We start from the raw sequence: 23513 nt of genomic DNA, 5'->3' as shown, positions 1-23513 counted from the left end.
CACTGTCTTTCAACCCAACGCTATGTGTAAGCCATACAGATATAAGCCTTACAGAAATGGGGTTTGCTTCCAAGTCAGGGTGCATAGGATTACAGCAGTAATAATGTATTTGGGTGCTGTGTGGTTTCCGGGCTGTATGGCCGTGTTCTAATGCTTCAACAGTTCTCTCCTGATTCTGTTTCAGCCTGCATCTGTGGTCGGCATCTTCCAGAGGATCTTCTGAAGAGCGCTTCAGCCACAGATGCAGGCGAAACGCCAGGAAGAATGGCTGCTAAGTATAATACGGGCCATATTAAGCCCGGAAACCACACAGCACCCAAGTGATTTTGGCCGTGAAAACCTTCGACAATACAATAATGTATTTATTTTGAATGTTTATTTCCTGCCCTTCTGCTCTGACAAGGGCTTCCAAAGTAGCTAACACGCGAATACATAAACGATGAAATACATTATAAAACCAATGAAATAAATCAATCCCCCAAATACACCTTATTAAAACAATGTTTAGAAGAGTTTAAAATGGTTAAAATACGAACAGAAAGTATAAAACAGTGGTTAAGAAGGTGAGATCACTGAGAATGCCAAATAAAACAAAGAAGTTAAAACAGTTTTCACCTGCTGGTGGAAGATAGCTTCTTCAAAGACGGCACCAATATCCTGGGTGATGGCTCCTGTGCAGAGTGGCTAACTAGGTGGTTAGTCATGGTTTGGAAAGTAAAATTCTCACAAAGCTGGGGCGGCAGGGGGGGAGAGTTGTTCTGAGCCCTGCACCCGTCCCCCTGAACAGCCATGAAAACAGTTACTTGTATAATGATTTCTATTTTTTTTTTCTTTCACAGGTTCGAGTCTTATTTTCCAAGGGCCCATTTATTGCCATTTTTGCTAGTGATCCACACATCATCATCAAGGCAATCAATCAAAATCTAAACAGCGTGCTACGTGATTCGAATATAAACGGACACGATTACATGAGAAATATAGTCCACCTGCCTGTCTTTCTTAACAGTCGTGGACTCAGCAGTGCCAAAAAGATGATGGTGGCTTCAACCACAAACGGAGATATTCCATATGCAGATGGATCAGGTATGGATAGCAGAGTGATTAACAAGATTTAATGTTAGTAATTTATTTTATCACTTGTATTATGTTACAATACAATACAACAACCTTTATTAGGCATATTAAAATAGGCTCCAGAGCGTTACAGACATTTCCGAAGTACAAATCAAAAGTACATTCAAAACACAGACAGATAAACTGTATTTAGCATTGGACATTACTTAGAAAGTTCTGTCACTTGTAAAAGAAATTTTGCTACTTTTTCCAAGAGCACAGCCTCTGTATTATTTAACAAAAACTCCACAATAGAGTTGTCAGAGTCTCCTTCAGATTTGTCTAAGACCAGCCCAGGAGAGAAATTCCTAATACCCACATATCTCGGACAGTCAAGTATAATGTGAGCAAGAGTCTCCAGTTGGTTTTTACAGTGTGGACAGACCCGATCCTGGAGAGGGATAGATAGGTAGCGACCCTTTGTAATGGCTGATGGGAAAGTATTGCTTCTGGCCCTTGTAATAATCCATCTCTGTTGAGGTTCAGTTAATAGTTCAAGATATTTGGCTATGTGCCCCTGTTCTGGAACTATTCCAACAGAAAGGGGTGAGCATGATTTATTTGCTTGCCTCAACAAGGTATGGTATTCCTGTTCTAAAAGTCTGCTTTTTAAGGTTTGCAGAATCTCTCTGGGTTGTATTATGTTCTTCTCTTCAGTAAGAACATAAAGTGGCTTACATTAGCAAGAAAAAAATTACAACAGAAACAAGGGGAGGAGTTTCTGATTGAAGAGCCGGTCTTTCTCTCTCTCTGCCACATTTTCCACCCAGCCCTTGGCTGTGGCCCTCATCATGTATCTGGGCATTCCCAGGCCTTAAATACCCATGAGAATCTGAGGAGAAACTGACTCAATCTAGACCCTAACTCCTGCTAGCCAGCTCTCTGGCACTTCCCTGCTTCCTCCATTGCCAGAATTTGTTGGCATTGGATGGATTAAGGTTGTCCATCATACAATGTTTCATATATAATTTTAACATGGATTTGTGTGTGTGTGGAAACGTTATGATTTAATAGCAGAAGGTATCGAACGGTTTTAAATGTGAAATCTATTTCTTAGCGTTCCACGAGGATGCTGATCGAAGGGTTTCGCAGAATAGCCTGGGAGATGTGACTAAGCTTGGAAGCAAAACAGCTCTCAACAGACGGGTAAGGAATCAAAGGGGCGAACGGGAAGTCTGTTTTCTGAATGTAGCCAACTTGTAAAAAAAAGGCCTTGACAAACCTGTGCGAATCAGGTATTTTAACTAGAACCGTTCAACTCAATTGAGGCACGTTGGGAGTTCTCAAAGCAAAGAGTTTGCGTGGTCTTGACAGCACGGTTCAGTAGGCAGAGGCATACTGTGGAGGGATGTGGGTGGGGTCATTCTCCCCAGGCGCCATTCACCTGGGTCACATGGAGGGCACATTCAACCAATGGCCCCTCTCCCCTAAAGGCCAGGAAGGCAGATGGAGCCCCAGAGGGTGGCCCTTGTGCTGGGCGGGCAGGCAAGCAAGAGAGCAGGAAGCCAGGGAGGCAGGTAAAAGAATGGTCAGGCAAGCTCAGAGCCCTCCCCCCCCGATCACCAATCAGGGAGAGGCAGGGAGAGAAGAGAGCTGAAGTTGTCGGGTTTCCGCCAGCGGCCTGTCACACAGGAGAGGTCAAGCAGTGCGGGCGCAGCAGCTTCAGATGGCATCCAGGAAGAAGCTGGAGACTTTCAAAGCTAAATTCTTCCAGAACCTCCTAAACTTAAATACAGAAAGAGAAAATGTTCCAAAGGTTATTTTGTTTCCTACAGTGCGGCAGTTTCCATGTTGTCACTTCACTTTATTTTTTATTAACGGTCACAAAAGTTTTAACAAGTCTTTCTCATGCAGCTGAAATGACATCATGGTAAGTCTAGAAACAGATTTTTTCCCCTCCAGGTTCATTGCTTAAAATGTGATTTAGCTAGTAAATAACGGTCTTATCCGCACATAATCTCTGTAAGAAATAAAGCTGATTAATTACCAGGAAACAGGAATGATTTTGCATAAGATGTTGAGAAAGACAGTTGAGTTGTAGCCAAGGATTTGGCAGAGAGTATTCACAGGGACTTAGAGAACTAGAGGGGAAAAATCCTGATTCTGCGTTCTGGAGGCACCAGTGTGTATTTCTGATATCTTTTCCTGCTGTTGAGAGATGAGACCACCAGTGTGGAGCCTGAAGTTATTTTTCTAATACCAGGAAGCAAGAGAGATTCTTTCTGCAGCTTCTGTTCTCTTTAGCACATCTTGTTGATCTGGCACATCCTTGTTTTTAAATAAGCAGACTATGATCCCTTTCAAAAAGGCAAGTCGAATTCACATTTTCTTGTGCAAAAATGCAAGGCAGAAGAGACTCGCGGTCCAGTTAACAGAGTGAATTGCATAGCGGAGACCCGTCGTGCTTCAATTTTCTTTGGTTTTGGATTTCAGAGGCCTAAAGTCTTAAACCTAGTTCTCCAGATTAGAGTCCACCTGCTGTTAACCACTGTACCATGCTAGCTCTCGGGGGGGTGGGGGGGTGGGGGTGAAGGGGTGGTGGTGAAATGATAGGCAGATCCAAAATTGGAATGGGAGAGATAGATTCAGAAGTTGGATGGGGGGATGATGGACAGATCCAAAAAGTTGGGGAGGGCAATCTTATAGCTTGCCCTGGGTGCCGTTTTCTGTAGTGACGCCCCTTTAATAGATTGAACCTGGTTATCCAAAGGTGTGTGTTTGGAGAGGTCTCCACAGAGATGAGTATCAAAAAGCAGCGTCTCTGAACTTGCTTACCATGCCTGGTTTCTGTAAGGGCTTGCGTGGCTTCGTGGTTGCTGGTCTGGCTGTTGATAAAGTGTGGCAGCAACCCAACTTTCACATGGTGGCTTTCCCTGCCGTAGTTCCTCAGCAGCTGCCACGTCTCCTCCTGTAGGCCACCAGGGCTTTTGCCCTTAACAAAAACAAAACAATGGCACTTAAATATATTGCTGTGTTGTTGTAATGATTTATCTAACAGCCCATTGGGACCCAAGGCAGTTTATAAGCATGAGAAACTTTTCAGTCAATCAGTAAATGTTTTACAAGGTATGATAACATTTAAATCAAACAGCAAAGATGCCTCGTAAGACAAAATATGCAGTTGGGTTGGGATTGTGGACGAGGAGAAATGTTGAGCAATGCTTGCAAACGTAGGTGTTTAGTATAGTATCTGAACGGTGCTTTCGTGTACCAGCTTTCAGATCCAGCTGCCAGCTCCAGTTCTCTTTTAGCTATTCCTTTTTATGTGTTTATTCCCTTTGGCTCATTTTAGGACATGCTGCGGAAGTCCTAGGTTGCATTAGAGGCAGAGTAACACTGGGTACAGTAGGCTGCTGCAGCCCTGCAGAGGGAGGCTTCAAACCTTGTTTTGTGTATTGTGCTTTGGGAGTAGATTTTTACAGATTTGTGCAGAACAGAAGCAGCGTTATGCAGAAGTCCGATGGACTGACTTTTCCAATTCGTTGCTTTAAACCCTGAGGTCTTTGAGATGCACTCTTGGAACAATATGTCTGTAATCGTTTATTTTCCAAGCCTCACATATTGCTAACAGCATTCTTAGGAGAGATGGGTGATATGGAGGGGTTTTTTTTGGGGTGTGTGTGTGTTAGAAACAGTTCTTTTTTTAAAAAAGCGCTACTGTGATTATTGTAACAAATATCTGAATATTTTTGTGGATATGGGACTCAGACAACAGAGCCTTTAGCTACATAAGTCTGCACTTGATAATCTGAATTCCCTGCTTCTGAAGACGGTAATCGTTTTTACAAGAGGTTACATCTGGTTTTTATCCTTGCTCTTAGGACACCTACAGAAGACGACAGATGCAGCGTACCATTACGCGTCAAATGTCTTTTGATTTGACCAAGCTGCTAGTAACAGAAGACTGGTTCAGTGATATCAGCCCCCAGACCATGAGACGCTTGCTTAATATTGTTTCTGTGACAGGTGTGTATATGTGCTCAGAAGTACACTGGTGACGGACATTAAAATATCTAGAGCCTCCATTCAGTTATGTAGTGTATCTTTTGTGAATAGTAGCCCCCCAGGGGCTTTCGGATATTAAAAACGGTCTCAACGAAAAAAACGGTTCTTTACCCTGTTCAGTGAGACTGCCACTTTGAACCAAGAAGAAAGGCGACACATAAATGTTTTAATAAAATAAGGACAGGCAAGGGGTTTTAAACTATAGGAAATAGTTAGAGGAAGAAGTACACAATATGATTAAATTGACATTTTAAAATATGTCAATAGCGTGAACAGTGTCATTTTAATGTATGGCATCTTCCGTCGACTAAATTGGTAACTGCTTAGCAAAGTTCACAATCGGGTTTAGATTTAATTTTAGTCTTTTTGTTGATAAATTCAGAAAAAGTGTCTGGACAAACTTTTTATCAGTAAGATTTGAGATATGAGAAAATATTACCTAGACCCATTGAGTTAGTTGCTATACGTGACGTTTCTTCGCTTATTTGTCTTTCATATTTTGTAGGGCGTTTATTGAGAGCTAATCAGATCACTTTCAACTGGGATAGGCTGGCTAGCTGGATCAATTTGACAGAGCAGTGGCCATATAGAACATCTTGGCTTATATTGTATTTGGAAGAAACTGAAAACGTCCCTGATCAGTTAACTTTAAAAACGATCTATGAAAGGTAGGTATGATTTAGTTTCTGGGAAACCTTTATATCTTTGTGAGATGAGATCTGACACTCCCATGTTGACACTGCAGGGGAGTAATGTGTTTTCAGGTAGGATGTCTTTTTTTGTTTTCTTTGGATTACGTTGTAGCTAATTTTGGCTGATAGAGGCAGGGTAGATGCCAGGCGCTGACCCACCAACTCATGCACCCCCTCACCTTCCTGACCTGCCTGAGCAGCAGTGGCGTAGTGGTTAAGAGAAGGTGTACTCTAATCTGGAGGAACCGGGTTTGACTCCCCGCTGTGCTGCCTGAGCTGTGGAGGCTTATCTGGGGAACTAGATTAGCTTGTACACTCCAACACACGCCAGCTGGGTGACTTTGGGCTAGTCACAGTTCTTCTGAGCTCTCTCAGCCTCACCTACCTCACAGGGTGTTTGTTGTGAGGGGGGAAGGGCAAGGAGATTGTCAGCCCCTTTGAGCCTCCTTACAGGAGAGAAAGGGGGGATATAAATCCAACTCTTCTTCTTCTTCTTCTTTTTCCCGGCTCACAGCCACCCTCATCCACCACCCCACTTCTGTAGGGTGCTGGGTGGGCAGGAAAATGGCACAGAGGTTTGATTGCAGTGTGCCCTGCCAAAGGCCTTGCCCCCTCCCCCCACCAGCTGGGACATGGCAAGCCCAGTCCTGGATAGTAGTCTACTAGTTATTGACAGTTTGTGTAGTGAGATGTGGCTCTGTGACTTCGTTAAAGGGTCATGTATTTTAAGTTAATTAATTAAAACAAATTACTGAACAATTAATTGCTTTTTACAAAAAGCTAAAGCAGACGTAATCACCACAATGTAATTTGGCAAGCTCTGCGATGTCACTTGAGTGGTGAGGTTGGGAAAACCCTTTTTGTCTAGAGATTTGGGATGAATCATTCTGCCAGGATATGCCATCGCAGTTAGTCTGTTCAAAGAAGGCTGGTGACCTGGGCCAGAAGGAGCATGCCAGTGGCAGCAAAGGAACCCTGCAGTGAAATCCGGACAAGCATATCATAATTTGAACTCGCATCGCCTGGTGTGGGCAGTGGGGCAGACTGATGAGTAAAGAGCGCTATGCTAATATCTGGGCGACCTGGATTCACATTCCTGCTCATTCCTTGGCAGCTTGCTGGGGTGATCTTGGGCCAATCATACACTCAGCCTAACCTACCTTACAGGGTTGTTGTATGGATAAAGTGGAGGACTGGAGAATGATATAAGATGCCTTGGGTCCCTATGGAAGAGTGAGGCAGGATACCAAGGAGGTGTGTACAATAGAAGAAATACCCCCGTAAGCATTAATAACCTACATGAAAGGAACTTAACAATACCATAGGTGTTTGTGACTGGGAGTACCTGTGGGGAAGAGATTTTTTTTTTGAAAAGTAAATCCACACACAGAATTTTTTAAAGATCAATTTAAAAACAGGAATTTCTCCAAACAAAGTCGGAAGATGCTCTGGGGGAGCTTACCGCCTGATAAAGAATTAGAGGCTTATTTTCATGTTGAGTTATTTCGTACTAATAATTGATCAGAGCACAGGATGAAGAGTGAACCCCTCAAATCTTGTACCGCATTTTGGGGTACAACTGCGTGAAAATTAACTGGTGCAGAAATACCCTGTCATTCTTGAAAGTCTGCAGTTAGGTGGTGTTTGAATCTCTGGAACTGTTAACTCTCTGGCCCCTTCCGCACATGCAAAATAATGCACTTTCAATCCACTTTCACAATTGTTTGCAAGTGGATTTTGCTATTCTGCGCAAAGTGGATTGAAAGTGCATTATTCTGCATGTTTCATTAGTTACTGTCCTTGGGTTCCTGTGTGGTTTCTGGGCTGTATGGCTGTGTTCTAGCAGCATTCTCTCCTGACATTTCGCCTGCATCTGTGGCTGGCATCTTCAGAGGATCTGATAGTTGGAAAGAAAAACAAGTGGAGTATATATACCTGTGAGTGAAGGTCAATAGGTGAGGGCATCTGAATAGGAGTGGCCTGGCAACTGAGTAACAATGGCCACTCCTATTCAGATACCCTCACCTATTGACCTTCACTCACAGGTATATATACTCCACTTGTTTTCTTTTCCAACTATCAGATCCTCTGAAGATGCCAGCCACAGATGCAGGCGAAACGTCAGGAGAGAATGCTGCTAGAACACGGCCATACAGCCCGGAAACCACACAGCACCCCAGTTATTCCAGCCGTGAATGCCTTCACCAATATAGTTACTGTCCTTATTCCACCAGCAGATGGCACTAAGAGACCAGTGATCCAGGTCTGTTAGGCAGTGGTATAACTGTATTAAGTATATTTCAATAATTGATCTAGCTTTTTTAAAGCACTGAAATAGGCCAGGAATTACGAGAGAGAGAAAAATTACAGCAGTAAGGTGTTGTGGTGAGAGGCCACTCCTACACCATTCCTAGGTCCAGTGCAAACAGAATGTTGGGTTTACCAATGATTGGTCATGATGAGCACTGTCACCTTAATCTGTGGTTGATGCTGTCTAGGTTTTTTTGTAACCACGGTTCACAGGTAGGTTTCAAACTGTGGTTTCAGTTGCTAGTTTACAAGAGGAACCATTGTGTGTTCATCGGGTTCAGACAGCAACAGCATAGTGTTCTCAGCGTCTGCTACCAGTGTGAGGCACTTTCTTCTTCAGCTGGAGGATCGCCAGAGTCAAGCCATAGAACCTTCCAGAATCACTGTGGGACCTGCCTATTCTCCATTAGATTATTGCTGGCCGGGGCGGGGTGGGGCAAGGGGGACCTAGTTAAGGGTTTTATTAAGTTTTATGGTGTATTTTTCTTCTTTTTTGCTCACCTGGTGCTTTCATGAGTGCGTGTTCCAACAACTTCATCACTAACAACTTCATCTCTTCTCCATGATCTGGGTCCGGCACGTTTTTTTAAAAAAGTGATTATTAAAGCCCAGCCATTTTTCCTTTTGAGAATAAGGTGGTATAGAATTGAGAAATGATGCTCTAACAAGTAGTTATTTTTGAAAATGGGATAAGCATCAGATCTTTGTAACTTTCTTCTTTAGATGAGGTATGAAATGGCAGAGGGTTGTGTCGTACTCCTGGGGCAGAGCCAATATGTGTGTATGTGTGTGTGAATACTTTTTAGTATTTCAGGGGTTAGTTCAAAGAATGTAGGGATAGACCCAACCGTCCACCAAGGGACCCGTCTCCAAATGAAGTGGCTCTTCCTCCGATAGAAATGCTACTTAAGTTGGAGGAAGTCTCCTTGGGTTCAAGAAGGATTCCAGACTTAGCTGTAAGAAGGGTAGGTGTAGAATCTAGAACAGTTCCTGCAGAGCAGGCATGTTCACCTCTGGCACCATTCAGGCCGTAGGGATCCGAGACTAATTTTTCTCATTTTCTCAGGAGCAGCAGTGGCGCAGTGGTTAAGAGCAGATGAATTCTAATCTGGAGGAACCGGGTTTGATTCCCCGCTCTGCCGCTAGAGCTGTGGAGGCTTATCTGGGGAATTCAGAGCCAATATGTGTATATGTGTGTGTGAATACTTTTTAGTATTTCAGGGGTTAGTTCAAAGAATGTAGGGATAGACCCAACCGTCCACCAAGGGACCCGTCTCCAAATGAAGTGGCTTTTCCTCCGATAGAAATGCTACTTAAGTTGGAGGAAGTCTCCTTGGGTTCAAGAAGGATTCCAGACTTAGCTGTAAGAAGGGTAGGTGTAGAATCTAGAACAGTTCCTGCAGAGCAGGCATGTTCACCTCTGGCACCATTCAGGCCGTAGGGATCCGAGACTAATTTTTCTCATTTTCTCAGGAGCAGCAGTGGCGCAGTGGTTAAGAGCAGATGAATTCTAATCTGGAGGAACCGGGTTTGATTCCCCGCTCTGCCATAAGAGCTGTGGAGGCTTATCTGGGGAATTCAGAGCCAATATGTGTATATTTGTGTGTGAATACTTTTTAGTATTTCAGGGGTTAGTTCAAAGAATGTAGGGATGGACCCAACCGTCCACTAAGGGACCCGTCTCCCTTGGTGTCCCGCACACGCCAGCGGGGTGACCTTGGGCTAGTCACAGCTTTTTGGAGCTCTCTAAGCCCCAATTACCTCACAGGGTGTTTGCTGTGAGGGGGGAGGGGCAAGGAGATTGTAAGCCCCTTTGAGTCTCCTACAGGAGAGAAAGGGGGGATATAAAGCCCCTTTGAGTCTCCTACAGGAGAGAAAGGGGGGATATAAATCCAAACTCCTCTACTTCTTCTTCATTGATGTCATCATGTGAACAGATCTGTCCATGTGATGTCACTATTTCTAAGAGAGGCCCCCTGCCCCTTCCTTTGAAGAGTATCAGAGTAGCAAAGGGAAACCTCAGGCCTTCAGTAGAGGGGACTGCTTTAACCCCAGACCTGTTTGCATGCAAACGTTCAGTGCAGTGCTCCTTTCCTGTAGCATCTAATTTTCTGCAAATATATGCTGCATTTGATTAGTGCTTTCCTAGGTCTAATGAGACTCCAGTGAGTATTTTCTGTATGCTCCCTAACAGTATCCAGTTGAGGAGGTTAATTCTAAAATAATTTAGGATCTGGAATGTGTTTCTCTTTCATTATTTTTTTTTGGTGAGGTAGAAAAGTATTTGCAGTATGTACCAAAGAGGGAGTTATACATGTTTCCTTTATTAAAGAGATCAGCTTTCCTTTAAAAAAATCAGAATAAGAAAATCTTTAGCACTAGTAGTAAAGTTTATTTTTTTCTATAAGCCTCATTTATTTTTATAGCAATTTGATGACACATCTGCTTGCTTTATTCAACTGGAAGAAAAAAATGTTGGTTCTTAGTGTTTGGGAAAGTTGCTTTGTAAAATTATTTTCTAAATTGTTCAACTTTTAACAAATGACATTTGATACTAACACTGGAAAGCAATTTTCAGCTAATTAAGTAGATCCCTCTATAAACCATTGGGACATTAAGATGACAAACTGTTCATTCAGGTTTATTTTAATTGGTACAATTATTGTAATTTTGTTGCAATTATGTGTTGAGTTAAAAGCCTTTGTCTAAATCATCTGAGGCTTTTTTGTTAATATACATAACTGAGGAAGAAGTAAAATGAAAACTCAAGCATTTTCTATCTGCTTGCCCAGCACTACATTTGGACAGATAATTATAAACTGAATTTGAGTTTTCAATATACCTTTTAAAAATTAGAACAAGATAGCCTTTAAAATTATTTATCTCCAACAGCTGGTGATAGAGGCATTTGATGTTCTGGCAATTTAACTAGTTTTGAGGGGGTTTTTTAAAATGAAGTTTATGATATTTATTTGAGTGTGGAGTTAAGTTGCACTTTTTAATTTAAGTAACAGTGGGATGAATCCAGTCTTATCCATTTTGTTTTGATTGGGAAAGTTAAGAGTGCATTTGTCTCAATGGGATCGTTCGGTGCTTATATGTAACTGGGTTGGGTCCTATACTTAAAAATAATTCTCAAAGTACAGAACACTCAATTAAAAGAGCTCTGACTGGAAAGGAGTTTAATATCCCTGTCAGTTCTTTTAAGTAAGAGGTTCAACCATGCCCCGAGATGCAAAACTTGTGGGCACCCCCTTTTTAACTAAAGAAGTAAATTGTGCCACCCTGCTATGCACTTGAATTTTGAACAGTTGAAGAAAAAGTTCAAATGTTTATTGCTTTGACTCCTGGGACACTCTCCTCAGAAAAGTTTGAAGTCAGACTGAGCGTCTTCAGAGAGAGGCTGCCACAGGGTTGTGTTAGAAAGATGAGTCCTTCCCATAGCCTGAACATGCTCAATCACAGGCGTGATAGGGAAACTGTGTGCTGTGTCAGGGTTGTGCATTGAAGCCTGTCCATTGTTCCTTGCCAACCATCAACCTATAATATTCATGATATCCTGTTGCTATTTTCAGCACTTTCCTGCTTCTTAAAAACATGTAATTTGCTGTCTCCTGTGCGGTAGAGGCCCCTGTAGGAATTATCTGCTATGCCTGGATTCCGGCACAGCTCAGGCATTATTTGGATGTGCGTTGTTTTTGTTAGTAAATTCCTTTCTGTTTTCATTGCATTCTCTCCAAGATTGCCTTAAAATATACCCAATTATCTAATTTCCACTAATTGCTTAGTTTGGCTGCCAGAAATAATATGCATATGTTTAGTACACCATTTTATTTTCCCTTGTTTTACATTGTCAGCAGTCTGGTACTGAGTTGAGTGGCATGATACCCTGTTGCGCTTGATTCAGATTTCTACCTTTCAGGTGTTTGCTTTTGTTTGTCTTGGCTGCTAACTGCTTTATCTGATTTGCATGATGTCTTGCACCATTTATTTTACAAGTTGTGTCACTTGAATTTCTAAAATTATTTCAAGCCTATTAATTCACAGATAGCATGACATTTATATCATACTGACTCTTTAAAGATTTATACCTCCCCCTTTCTCTCCTGTAAGGAGACTCAAAGGGCTTACAATCTTCTTTTTCCTCCCCTCCCCACAACAAACACCCTGTTAGGTGGGTGGGGCTGAGAGAGCTGAGAGAACTGTGGGGCTGAGAGAGCTGAGAGAACTCCGAAGAACTATGACTCACCCAAGGCCAAACTATGGAGCCCTAGGTCACTCCACAGCTGGCATGTGTTGGAGTGAACAGGCCCCTTCCGCACATGCAGAATAATGCTCTTTCAATCCACTTTCACAATTGTTTGCAAGTGGATTTTGCTGTTCTGCACAGTAAAATCCAGCTGCAAAGTGCATTGAAAATGGACTGAAAGTGCATTATTCTGCATGTGCGGAAGGGGCCCTAGTTCCCCAGATAAGCTTCCACAACTCAAGTGGCAGAGCGGGGAATCAAACCCAGTCCTCCAGATTAGGGTGCACCTGCTCTTAACCACTACGCCACTGCTGCTCCTGCGAGCACAGGGTCATTCCTGGTCCTTGGGGTGTCGCCACATCGTGGCATTTACTTGTTTGCAGAGTGATTTGCCATTGCCTTCCCCAGTCATCTATACTTTATCCCCAGCAAGCTGGGTACTCATGTTACCAACCTCAGAAGGATGGAAGGCTGCTTCAGTCTTGAGCTGGCTTCCTGAAACTGACTTCCACCTGGATCAGATTCAAGTCATGAGCAGAGTTTTGACTGCAGTACTGCAGCTTACAACTCTGTGCCACGAGGCTCCTCACTGACTCCATTAAATTTCATTCCTAATCTTATAATGTTATCTTGTTTTGCACTCTTTCACTGATATGCACAGGTTTTATGCAGATTTTATAAATCAAGTTAATGACCAAACCTCTGACCCAACATGCTGATATTCATGAAAGCCGTAACTATGATGGATTCATCTGAAGTTGCAGGAGACATACCCAAACCTGGAACCATTGCATGCTCTGCCAGGAACAGAAGGATGTGCAAATGTCAAAAAGGTTATGGGCTGCGCCCTCATGAAGAGCACTTAACCCAACCTTTACCTCATTGTGACATTGGCCACAGGACTTGGAATTGTGTTGGTCTTTAAAAACATGTAGGATTTTAACAATATCTAATTCATCTCAAAAATACCCGTGCATAGTTGTTGAGACCTAAATTTAGTGCCACAAGCCGACACTCCTCCTCATTTACTCTGTGGTGCTTGTTACTGGCTATTCCAAAGATGAATTGTGACGTGTTCTCAATGTATCTTAAGTTTTTTTTAGTCTTTAATTTGATGGACAGTCTGTTCCTGCATCTTCTGCTGAATATTCCTTGGCAGGGGTAGATCAGGAAGTTAAAGTGTCCCTTGAACAAACCAAGCTGAATATTCCCTGCTCTGCTACAAGCTGGTACTACGGGGCCATTCAGCTTCAAACAGTGGGCACTGACTCATGTGCCCCCACCAGCTGGCAGCTAACTCATCAAAGGCACTCTTGGCCACAGCTGCCACCTCCTTATCCAGCAGTAGGCCTGGGTCTAAGAGCACCCCCAGACGACAAATCTGTCCCTCCAATTGGAATGCAGCCCCATCCAGAATGGGTTGTACTTTGAATCCAGGGTCAGACCTTCCGCTCACCAGTGCCACTTCCGTCTTGTCATGATTGAGCTCCAGTTTATAGTCTGCTTCCACTCCAACTTCCTGCAGGCACTGGTTTAGGTTTTCTACAGTTCTTCCTGTGTTCAGTTGGAAGTACGAGATAGAGCCGAGTAACATCTGTATACTCGTGACAACCCAGACCAAATTTCTGGATGCTACCACCCAGCGGTTTCATGTAGATGTTAAAAAGCATAAGAAGAAGAAGAAGAAGAGTTTGGATTTATATCCCCCCTTTCTCTCCTGCAGGAGGCTCAAAGGGGCTTACAATCTCCTTGCCCTTCCCCCCTCACAACAAACACCCTGTAAAGTGGGTGGGGCTGAGAGATCTCAGAAGAGCTGTGACTAGCCCAAGCTGGCGTGTGTGGGAGTTCACAGGCTAATCTGAATTCCCCAGAAAAGCCTCCACAGCTCAGGCGGCAGAGCTGGGAATCAAACCCGGTTCCTCCAGATTAGATACATGAGCTCTTAACCTCCTACTCCACTGCTGCTCCATAGGAGACAAGGTGGAACCAAGATGGGACCCTACAGGCTAAAGGCCAAGGGGGCTGAACAGCCTTTTGACAGAAATCGGAAGACTGACGTTGTGGAGGCAATTTCTGTGGTATAGATTTGTCTGCTCTTTCTCCCTGTAGTTACCATGATATACAGGAGTCCATTAGTACCTTCAAGGTGTAAAATAGCAAGGGACTCAAGGAAGCTGTTTCTGAAATAAATTTTGTTGGTCTTTAAGGAGCTACTGGGTCCTTGTACAATTTTGTGGCAGCCGACTAAAACAATTCAATTATTATCATGTAGCCATAAACAAGTTAATTGGAGTATTTTCTCAAGTCTCATATGTGTCATTTGCCTAAATCAACCGCTAGAGGGAAGTCTGGTCACATTAGAGTCAAACTGGCTCTCGTGTACTAATTAGGCTGCCCGTGTCAACCAGTAATGAGATGACTGAAGGTTTTAACTACAAAATACGAGGCAAAAAAAAAACTCCAGGAAAATCTAGTTGACCGTTACAGAGTTAAGGCCTTTACTATGCTATGACTTATTAAAATGTTTATTTGCTTATGGGGAAGCAAATTCAGTGGGTCTTAGTCCTGAAACAAGATTATGGCCTTCACATAAGTGTGTAAAAAAAAGTTTCAGCATGGCAAATGTTGCTGAAGTCTGGAATTAGATACAAGATATTTTTCAAGCCATAAAAATGAAAAGCAGGGCAATCAAGCCTTAGGCCTTTTCTGCACTAGCTCATCGTGTATCCCAATCAAGTTCAAACTACTAAGATGCATCTGGTTATGCAGATAGCACTTCAAATTAGCGTAGGTATGTGGTGATGCCTCTTTCTCTTAACATCCCTATCCTTTTGGAGGAGGGAGGGAGGGTTTAATCTTAGCCCTGCCAAAGTCGCATCACAACTGGTTGGCTCTAAATAGTCTGGCATTCCTGGGCTTTGCCATCAAGCATCTCACAACAGTTTCCATGGGATGTTCAGACAGTGGCTCAACCAAACACCGACCAAGCTGAGACTTGCTTAACTTTGTCAGAGAAATGCGCCTTGAGACCAGCTTTTGGATTTGATGCATTTATGGAGAGCCGATTCTGAGACTGCCATTCTCCTTGCCTGGATGATGCTGATAAGAGTCTAAACTAGGACACTGACAAACTATGTACTGCGAGGGATAGCTCCTAAGACAATGATGGCGAACCTTTTTGAAACCGAGTGCCCAAATTGCAACCCAAAACACACTTATCACAAAGTGCCAACACGGCAATTTAACCTGAATACTGAGGTTTTAGTTTAGACAAAATAGTTGGCTCTGAGGCATGCGTTACTCTGGAGCAAGCTTGGTGGGAGTTGGTGGCTTTGCTTTGAAGCAACCATGCAACTCTTCGAACGGGTGAATCACGACCCCAGGAGGGTTTACTCGGAAGCAAGCCCCATTGCCAGCAACTGAGCTTACTCCCAGGTAAAGGATCACACTTTAGTTCTTCACATGAATATCAGTGGGGTTTAATAGCACTTAACAGGGTTACCTACACTACTTCCCCAAAACTAGGTCTTAGGTTTAATAATCAAGCCCAGCAGCCCAGGCCAGCCTAGATGTGTGTGGGGGCGATTTCCCCCCCACATGACGAACTCTGTTTGCACGTGCCCACAGAGAGCGCTCTGAGTGCCACTTCTGGCACCTGTGCCATAGGTTCACCACCACTTTCCTAAGGAAAGAACAAAAAAAGCAATTTGAGAATGGGTGATTGCAATAGATGAAGCAAGACAAATGTTGGTTAGCAGTGCCAGCCAAAACAATGCAGAAACGTTTGGCACCCAGAGGCGTAGCTGCAAGGGGGAAGGGGGTGCAACGCACCAGACGCGCGCCCATGTGGGGGTGTGGTGAGGGTGTAACGGGGGTTCTGGGATGGGACAGGGGCGTTCCAGGGTGGGGCGGAGGATGCACCAGTGCACTGGTCACTTTTCCACCACAGCTCCTGACTCCAGTGTATTTGATGAAAACGTGAGCACCGTCAGGGTGATAGTGTGGTCCCTTGTTAGGTTTCTGTGAAAGTGGATTGAATCCTGTAATGTGAAACCTGAGATGCTTGGAGGAAGTGTGGAATCAAAACGTATCGGGTAATTCCCATTGAATGAATTGCAAGTGTTCAGGTTGTGTGCAACCCCTAAAACCAAAGTTGAGCATCCTGAGGACCCAGTTTGGACTAAGACCTCCATTTCATACCCCTCAGACTGCTGTCATAATTAAGGATAAGATCTGGTTTACAGGGAGATTATTACTTTCTGGACCTACCTCTTGCCCTTGGTGAAATCCTGACGAGGAGAGAGCTGTTCCTGTTGACAGCTGAGAATAGGACTTGCAATAATGGTTTGAAACTATGATGGAAAGATACTGGCTGCATGTTAAGAGAAAAAAACTGTAGAGTAGTTCAGCAGTGGGATTGGCTTCCTAGGGAGTGGGTGAGCTTCCCCTCCCTGAAAGTCTTTAAGCAGCAGCTGGACTAACATTTGTTAGGGATGCTGGGACTGCTCGTACATTGACCAGACGGTTGAACTTAGATGTCCTGCATGGCCCCGTCCAACTCTATGATTCTGCTTACATGCCACCATCTCTCTATAGGGACAGATAACAGTTTGAGCGTTTAGAGTTGCTTCTCGGTACCTCTGGTTTCAACGCTTCTATTAATGACAGTTAATAATCTAAAACTGGGAATACTTCTGCCTTCTTCATAATGCTTAGTTTGGAGCTGGCTTGGGTTTTAAGGGGGTGTCCATCTGCAAATAGCCGCTGCTGAACATTTCTGTGCCTTTTTATCTGAGAAGCGCAGGCGCAGAGTTTTGTGACTCTCTGCAGATAGGTTATAATTTACATAAATATCTCTTTCAACATAATAGTTTAATGTACTGAGCTCAAAAGGTTAGAATAGAGATTTCAATCTATAAACCAGCAGTTGGCCAGTGGCTTCTAAACAGTAGCATTGTTCATCATATGGAGAACACTGTTCACATTCAGACTTAAACAGAGTTGGCATTAAGATCTGGCTAATTTGCTTCATGTGACTTCTCAGCTGTGTTTTTTTCATTTAAGTCTTTAACTTCTTTTCTTTAGGAGTCTTGTTTTGCAAAAAAAATCTGAATGGTTCAGAAATATTTAACTGTTTGTTATCTGTCTGAACCTTTGTACTCTTCTCAGGCTCACGTGGCATAGGGTAACCATGTGAAGGTATATGTTATCCTATCCAATTTATTGTACACCTTCCTTACCAGATGAATTGTGGAATTCTAAAAAACAAGGCAGTAAAAACATTTGCAATACATGGAAGGAATAATCCAGTAAAATTGGATCACCCTGTTGGGCAATAAACCGTGCAATAGAATTGAATTGCGTACCATTAGAAAAGAATGAAAGAAAACACTGTAAACAGTGCAGTAGGAGGGAAAGTGAAAAAACTGCTTAAAAATGTATTCAGCCAATTTAAACTGCAACCCTGCTATCCATATAAATGTGTCTTACACACTCCTGGCTTGACACATTCCTGTTTCATTTGTAAAAATGCTGTCCTGCAAAAATTGTTCTATATCTTCTGTGAAACTATAAGACATCTAGAAGCCTTCCCGACATCAGTAGGCTGTTCCACAAGATGGGAACCATGGCTGAAATTTGACGAGGCTTATATTGCGTTGACTTCGCAAACAATTTCATTCGCCGTGATAGGTCGTGATCTGCATGTTTGATCTTCTCATCAAACTTAAAAGAAATAACCCAATAAACCTATAGGCAGATTATGGAGGTTATCATCTGGCGCTTTTTTTTTTTTTGCATTCTTCAGAATTTCAAAGAATATTCCGACTACGAAAGACGTTGAACCTCTTCTTGAAATAGATGGGGACATTCGCAACTTTGAAGTGTTTTTGTCTTCTCGAACTCCTGTTCTCGTGGCACGTGATGTGAAGACTTTCTTACCATGTACAGTAAATCTTGATCCAAAGCTCCGAGAAATCATTGCAGGTAAACGTATTGCAGTTTTAATGGTAGAATATGGAAGATTTTAATATTGCCTGTATGATACTTTTCCAAGGTACTTTCATTGCTTTTCTCCCCATTTAAAAATTGCTTTTGTTGAGTTAGATATGTTCTGCAGATGAGTTGGTATGGGCTGCCTAGCAGATGTATACATGTACTTATCGATCACCACCTTTCCTTCCCAGCAGGGGAACCAAAGTGGATTTCAACATTGTTTTCCCCTTCTCTGTTTTATCATCTCAGCAGCAACTCTAAAATAATAGATGTTATGTTCCAAGGCCTGCTTTGCCATGAAGCAGATCTTGTCTGTGAAGGCTGAGCTACAGAATCCTTTAACATTAGGATCTTGTCACGTCATGGGGGTGGTGGAAGGGGAGGGGAATGAAACATGTACTGAGCATTCTAATAGCATCGTAATGGACAGAAGGAGGCACCATGGGGGCTGGTAAGGGCATGGCAGGAGCAGATAAGTGGAAGGACAACCAAGGCCAGTTCCTGAGGGAGGAAAGACCTACTCAAGGGAAAATCTGTCCTTGGGAGAAAAGACTTATTCATGAGTAGGCACAGGGCATCAGAAACTGTGAGAGTCCAGGAAGAGGAGTGTAAAAAGAGCCAGCTGAAAGAAGGCGGGAAGAGTGTTCCTGGCTGGGACCTGCTATGAACTGGGAAGGAGAGTAGCCATCCAGGCCTGAGTGTTCTACAATCTCCTCTGAATAGGGATGGGCCTGGGTGGTCTAGTTTTTGCCAGCATTAACTCTGCCAGGAAGGAGGTGGCCAGAGTTAGAAGGTGCCAAGACCAGGTGAAAGACCAGCAAGGGAAGCAGGCCTAAGAACTTGGGTGGAAGTAGGTTGAGGTAGCCAGAACAAATCAGCAAGGCTGCAGGGTGACTGTTAACATTAGAATGACTCAATAAGTCAGCTCCTCAATAAAACAGGCAAATTCAGTGTCTCTTCAGTATCTTTGACTGTGAGGGTACCCTATGGAACATCCTCGGGAGTGGGTCCCCTGGCCAGGAGTGGGGTATCACAGATCCTCAGAAAATATGATGCAAGTTTAGCATCAGGAACAAATTCCAGCCATGGAATTTTATTCCATTATCTGGTGGTCTTTTTTTAGATTTGTCTAAGTTGCTGTAAGAAAGACCATGTAACTAAGATCCCAAATCCATAAACACAGTAATTTCTTTTTCTTCAGCATAGCCATTATGGAGACAAAAGTTATCACGTGTCACTTTAGTCAGGTGGCAGTAGGAATGCCCCTGAAGGAATCAAAGCCCGTTTGTTTAATGGGTAGTTATTCCCAGCTCTAGGAGGTACTTCCCTAAGGGAAATACCTAGAGTGGAAATCTGAACTATTAACAGGGCATTAAGAGACAAACTCCTAAGGGTTCGGGAACTTAAGTGGGTGTAAAATGCTGGCACTGGGACGTTGACTGAAGTTGATCATAGGGACCATCACACTCTAGTCCCAGTCCATCTATACCAGTGGTGGCGAACCTTTGGCACTCCAGATGTTATGGACTACAATTCCCATCAGCCCCTGCCAGCATGGCCAATTGGCCATGCTGGCAGGGGCTGATGGGAATTGTAGTCCATGACATCTGGAGTGCCAAAGGTTCGCCACCACGGATCTATACCAAGCCTCAATTTGCTTTAGGCACAATTCATGGTGCTGATCTTGACCTTTAGAGCCCAGTAAGGTTTGGGACCAACAGACTTGAAAGACCACCTACTCCTATTCCTTTATGAGCCTACCTGACCATTGTAGTAATCTTTGGAGGCCCCACCCGATTTTTTATTATTGATTTTATGTCTTTATATGTGTTTTAGCTCTGGTTTAAATTGTTTCTATGTGTGTGGGGAGAGTTAATGGTTTCAAACTGTTCGTTTAAAACATTTATTAGCCTCCTATCTTACAGGAACTCAAAGTGGCTTACCATATAAAGGACAATAAAACACACAAAACCATTTAAAACTGCCAGTAGGCAGAAGAACTAAAATTAAGGAAATTTCATCCCGAATAAAATGATTATTAGATGCCTCCTAAAGGTCAAGGGTGAGGGAACAAGGGGGCTTCCACTGAAAAGGCCCTTTCTTGTGTACCCACCATATGAGGTTCTCTGGTAAGTAGGGCGGTCAAGAGGTAAACGGTGAACACTATGCACCCTGGTTGTGTCTTAGTTTTCATGTTGAATGTTTCAGATGTGCGTGCTGCGAGAGACCAGATTAACATTGGAGCAATCCCATACCCCCCATTGCCTTTACAAGAGCCAGCTCCTAGAGCATCTTCGGTCTTCAGCCAGCAGTCCTCTGCCTGCTCTTCAACACATTCCTTTAACGGGCCTTTCAATGGAGGAGTCGTATCTCCACAACCTCACAGCAGCTACTACAGTGGTATGACAGGACCCCAGCATCCATTCTATAACCGAGTAAGGACAGCAAGCTTCTGTGCACATTTTCTCTGGGTTGTGTTTTGTTCTAACATTATGGAGGCTTAGTTAAAAAACACTACTGGACAACAGGAGGAAACTGTGGCCCAAATGATAGTTAGTCTACTTGATAATAAGCACATGACAAACTTAAGCAATTGTGCCAGGGTTTTTTTGGGGGGGGGGTGGGTGGGTTCTTTTTTGGTTGGAATCTCACACTGGAAAGCGTATTTTGTGAGGAAGCATATCTTAAGTCTGCACATAAAAACGGGTCCATAAGAAGTTTGGAATCTTTGTGTAAGTGCAGTGGGCAGCAAAATGGATTGAATAATGAGGTACCTATAGTTACGAGTGGAAGTGAAGGGGTTTGCTTTGGAGGTTAAGACCTGAATTAAAATTATTCCTTTTTAAGTGCTCATTTACCTTGCAGTTCTGAGGGATGGGGCCCCAAACTGCATAGGAGATGGCATGACCATGATGCCAGTATAAATGCATTTGCTCCTGCACAGAGGTGCTTATGAGCCAGCGTGGTATAGTGGTTAAGAGCAGGTGCACTCTAATCGGGAGAACCAGGTTTGTTTTCCCGCTCTGCCACTTGAGCTGTGAAGGCTTATCTAGTGAACCAGATTAGCTTGTGCACTCCAACACATGCCAGCTGGGTGACCTTGGGCAAGTCACAGTTCTTCGCAGCTCTCTCAGCCTCACCCACCTCACAGGGTGTTTGTTGTGGTAGGGAAGGGAACAGAGATTGTAAGCTCCTTTGAGTCTCCTTATAGGAGAGAAAGGGGGGATATAAATCCAAACTCTTATTATTATGTTGGTGTTGGGGAGCTGCACAGTAGCACAGTGCCCAGCTGTGCTCCTCAGGAACCAGAGCCTGTGCCAAAGGGGGCATTCCCAGGAGCAGGAGTGGCTTTGGTCAGTCTCTTGAACCCTTTCAGCCCGGAAACACCCCCATTTGCCGACATGGACTTAACCAGGCAAAATCAGTGGCAAGGACCATTATGCTGCAGAGAGGCAGCATCGCTGTTCGCTTTCTGGTCAGGGCACAGTGCCGTGATTGTGCCATCCCTGGCCACAATTCAGTTGCCTTCCCCACCGGATTGCATTTAGTGTTCCACCTAGGAGTATAGCCTCAGGCCACATAGTGAGCCAAACTTTTTAAGAACTCAGCGTGTAGTTATGAGTGGAAGTGAAGGGGTTTGCTTTGGAGGATAAGACCTGAATTAAAATTATTCCTTTTTAAGTGCTCATTTGGCCCTGTGCTTATCAAAAATCCTTGGAAGGGGTTTGAGCCAGGATTCAACACTGAACAATGCTGAACAATTCCGTTTTGTGTGCAGTTATTTTATTTTTTTTAAAAATGTAAGCTTTACCGTGCAAGAAGGATAACAGTTTGGACTTGTACGACTAGGCTGAAACATTTAGTCATAAACAAGAAAGATGACTAATTATTTTCAGGAATCATCAGTATTTGTATGACAGATTTAAAGATGTATGTAATGAGAACTGTAAAGTGCTCTGATTTTAGAAAGTACTCTGGAAATTAAATAGCTGTATTGTGAATTGTCCCCGCGAGCGGGGATCTAGAGGAATACATTCCACAGACTCTTAGAACACAGTCTTCTGATCACATCTACTTCCATGTGATCATTCTGCCATGGACTTTTGTTTACCATCGCTGCTCTAGCAGATCTAAATTAGATCATTTAGTTAGCCCTGTAATGAAATGAAATGATGTTCATGATCTCATTGCGAACACATTTTATGTTGTCCTAGTGTTTTTCTCATTCATCCAATTTGGAAATCTTACCTTGGCCTCAGGTAGGATAAATATCTGCTTGGCATACCATCTTTTGATCATTTCAAAATAAGACTTTAGAAATTACCTCAGAGTGAAATTTTCAGTTTTTTTGTTTCTGCATTCTTAAACGTGTGGTGTGTGTGTTGAAGCAAGTTTTCCTTTTGATTTGTGTAATTGTCTTTTTTTTTGTTACATGTTTCTTTCCATAGCCATTCTTTGCCCCATATGTTTACATGCCAAGGTATTACCCTGGCAATTCTCATCTCATCCCACGTCCATCAATAAAATCGAGTTTGTCCAGAGATCAGAGTCTAGTAAGTATCTTGCGGGGGAGGGGAAGGGGAGGGCAAAATAACTGAACGTACTAACTTTTATACTAAAATTAGTCAGTTGTACAAAACGATGTTAGTGCATAGATGTGCAAATTACTTCCCCCCCCCTTAATCTAAAAATATGGTTAATACGGATTACAAAACCATGTTTTGTTTCACTTTTTCATGGAAACTTTTGTTTTGACTGGAATTGAGGAATCCCCATTATATTACGTAATAAGTGTAGGTATGGGTATATATGCCCCTAAACTTCTTCATTTGTGAATTTATGCTTCATTTGGGATAATAAAATTATTAACTTAGTAATTTACGAGTCTAATGGGAAGATAATCTTCATTCTCTGATTAGTTTGAGATTATCGGTGATCAGAAAGACCCAGCGAAACAGCTAACGAATGATTCACTTATTTACTTCCAAACATAAAGTATTTATCAATTAGGACTGCTGTAAAACTAAATCATTATTATCCTGTGCAATATAAACTGAGCTTTTTAGATGCTTACATAACTGTGCCACAACTCCATAAATACAAACTGGCTAATAGTTGGTTCAAAAAGGACGAGGAAATGTTACAGTGGT

The 23513-nt window shown here is 43.0% G+C and overlaps 1 protein-coding gene across 4 annotated transcripts in view; it reads left to right on the top strand.

The window, feature by feature from the left end:
- KIDINS220 (kinase D interacting substrate 220) overlaps window positions 1-23513 on the top strand; it is a 65350-nt gene that overhangs the window by 27640 nt on the left and 14197 nt on the right. For 3 of the 4 annotated variants that reach the window (XM_048498357.1, XM_048498349.1, XM_048498340.1), the window contains exons 19-25: window positions 840-1083; window positions 2171-2259; window positions 4935-5079; window positions 5624-5786; window positions 18176-18354; window positions 20572-20798; window positions 22812-22916. In XM_048498357.1, the coding sequence (XP_048354314.1) occupies window positions 840-1083; window positions 2171-2259; window positions 4935-5079; window positions 5624-5786; window positions 18176-18354; window positions 20572-20798; window positions 22812-22916 (1152 nt within the window). The remainder of the gene's footprint in view (window positions 1-839; window positions 1084-2170; window positions 2260-4934; window positions 5080-5623; window positions 5787-18175; window positions 18355-20571; window positions 20799-22811; window positions 22917-23513) is intronic. The other variant, XM_048498365.1, reaches the window with a different exon arrangement.

This window comes from Sphaerodactylus townsendi, linkage group LG01 (assembly GCF_021028975.2).
Source record: "Sphaerodactylus townsendi isolate TG3544 linkage group LG01, MPM_Stown_v2.3, whole genome shotgun sequence".
NCBI lineage: Eukaryota > Metazoa > Chordata > Lepidosauria > Squamata > Sphaerodactylidae > Sphaerodactylus > Sphaerodactylus townsendi.
Note: the sequence above shows the minus strand (reverse complement) of the source record. Positions and strands in the feature narration are given on the sequence as shown.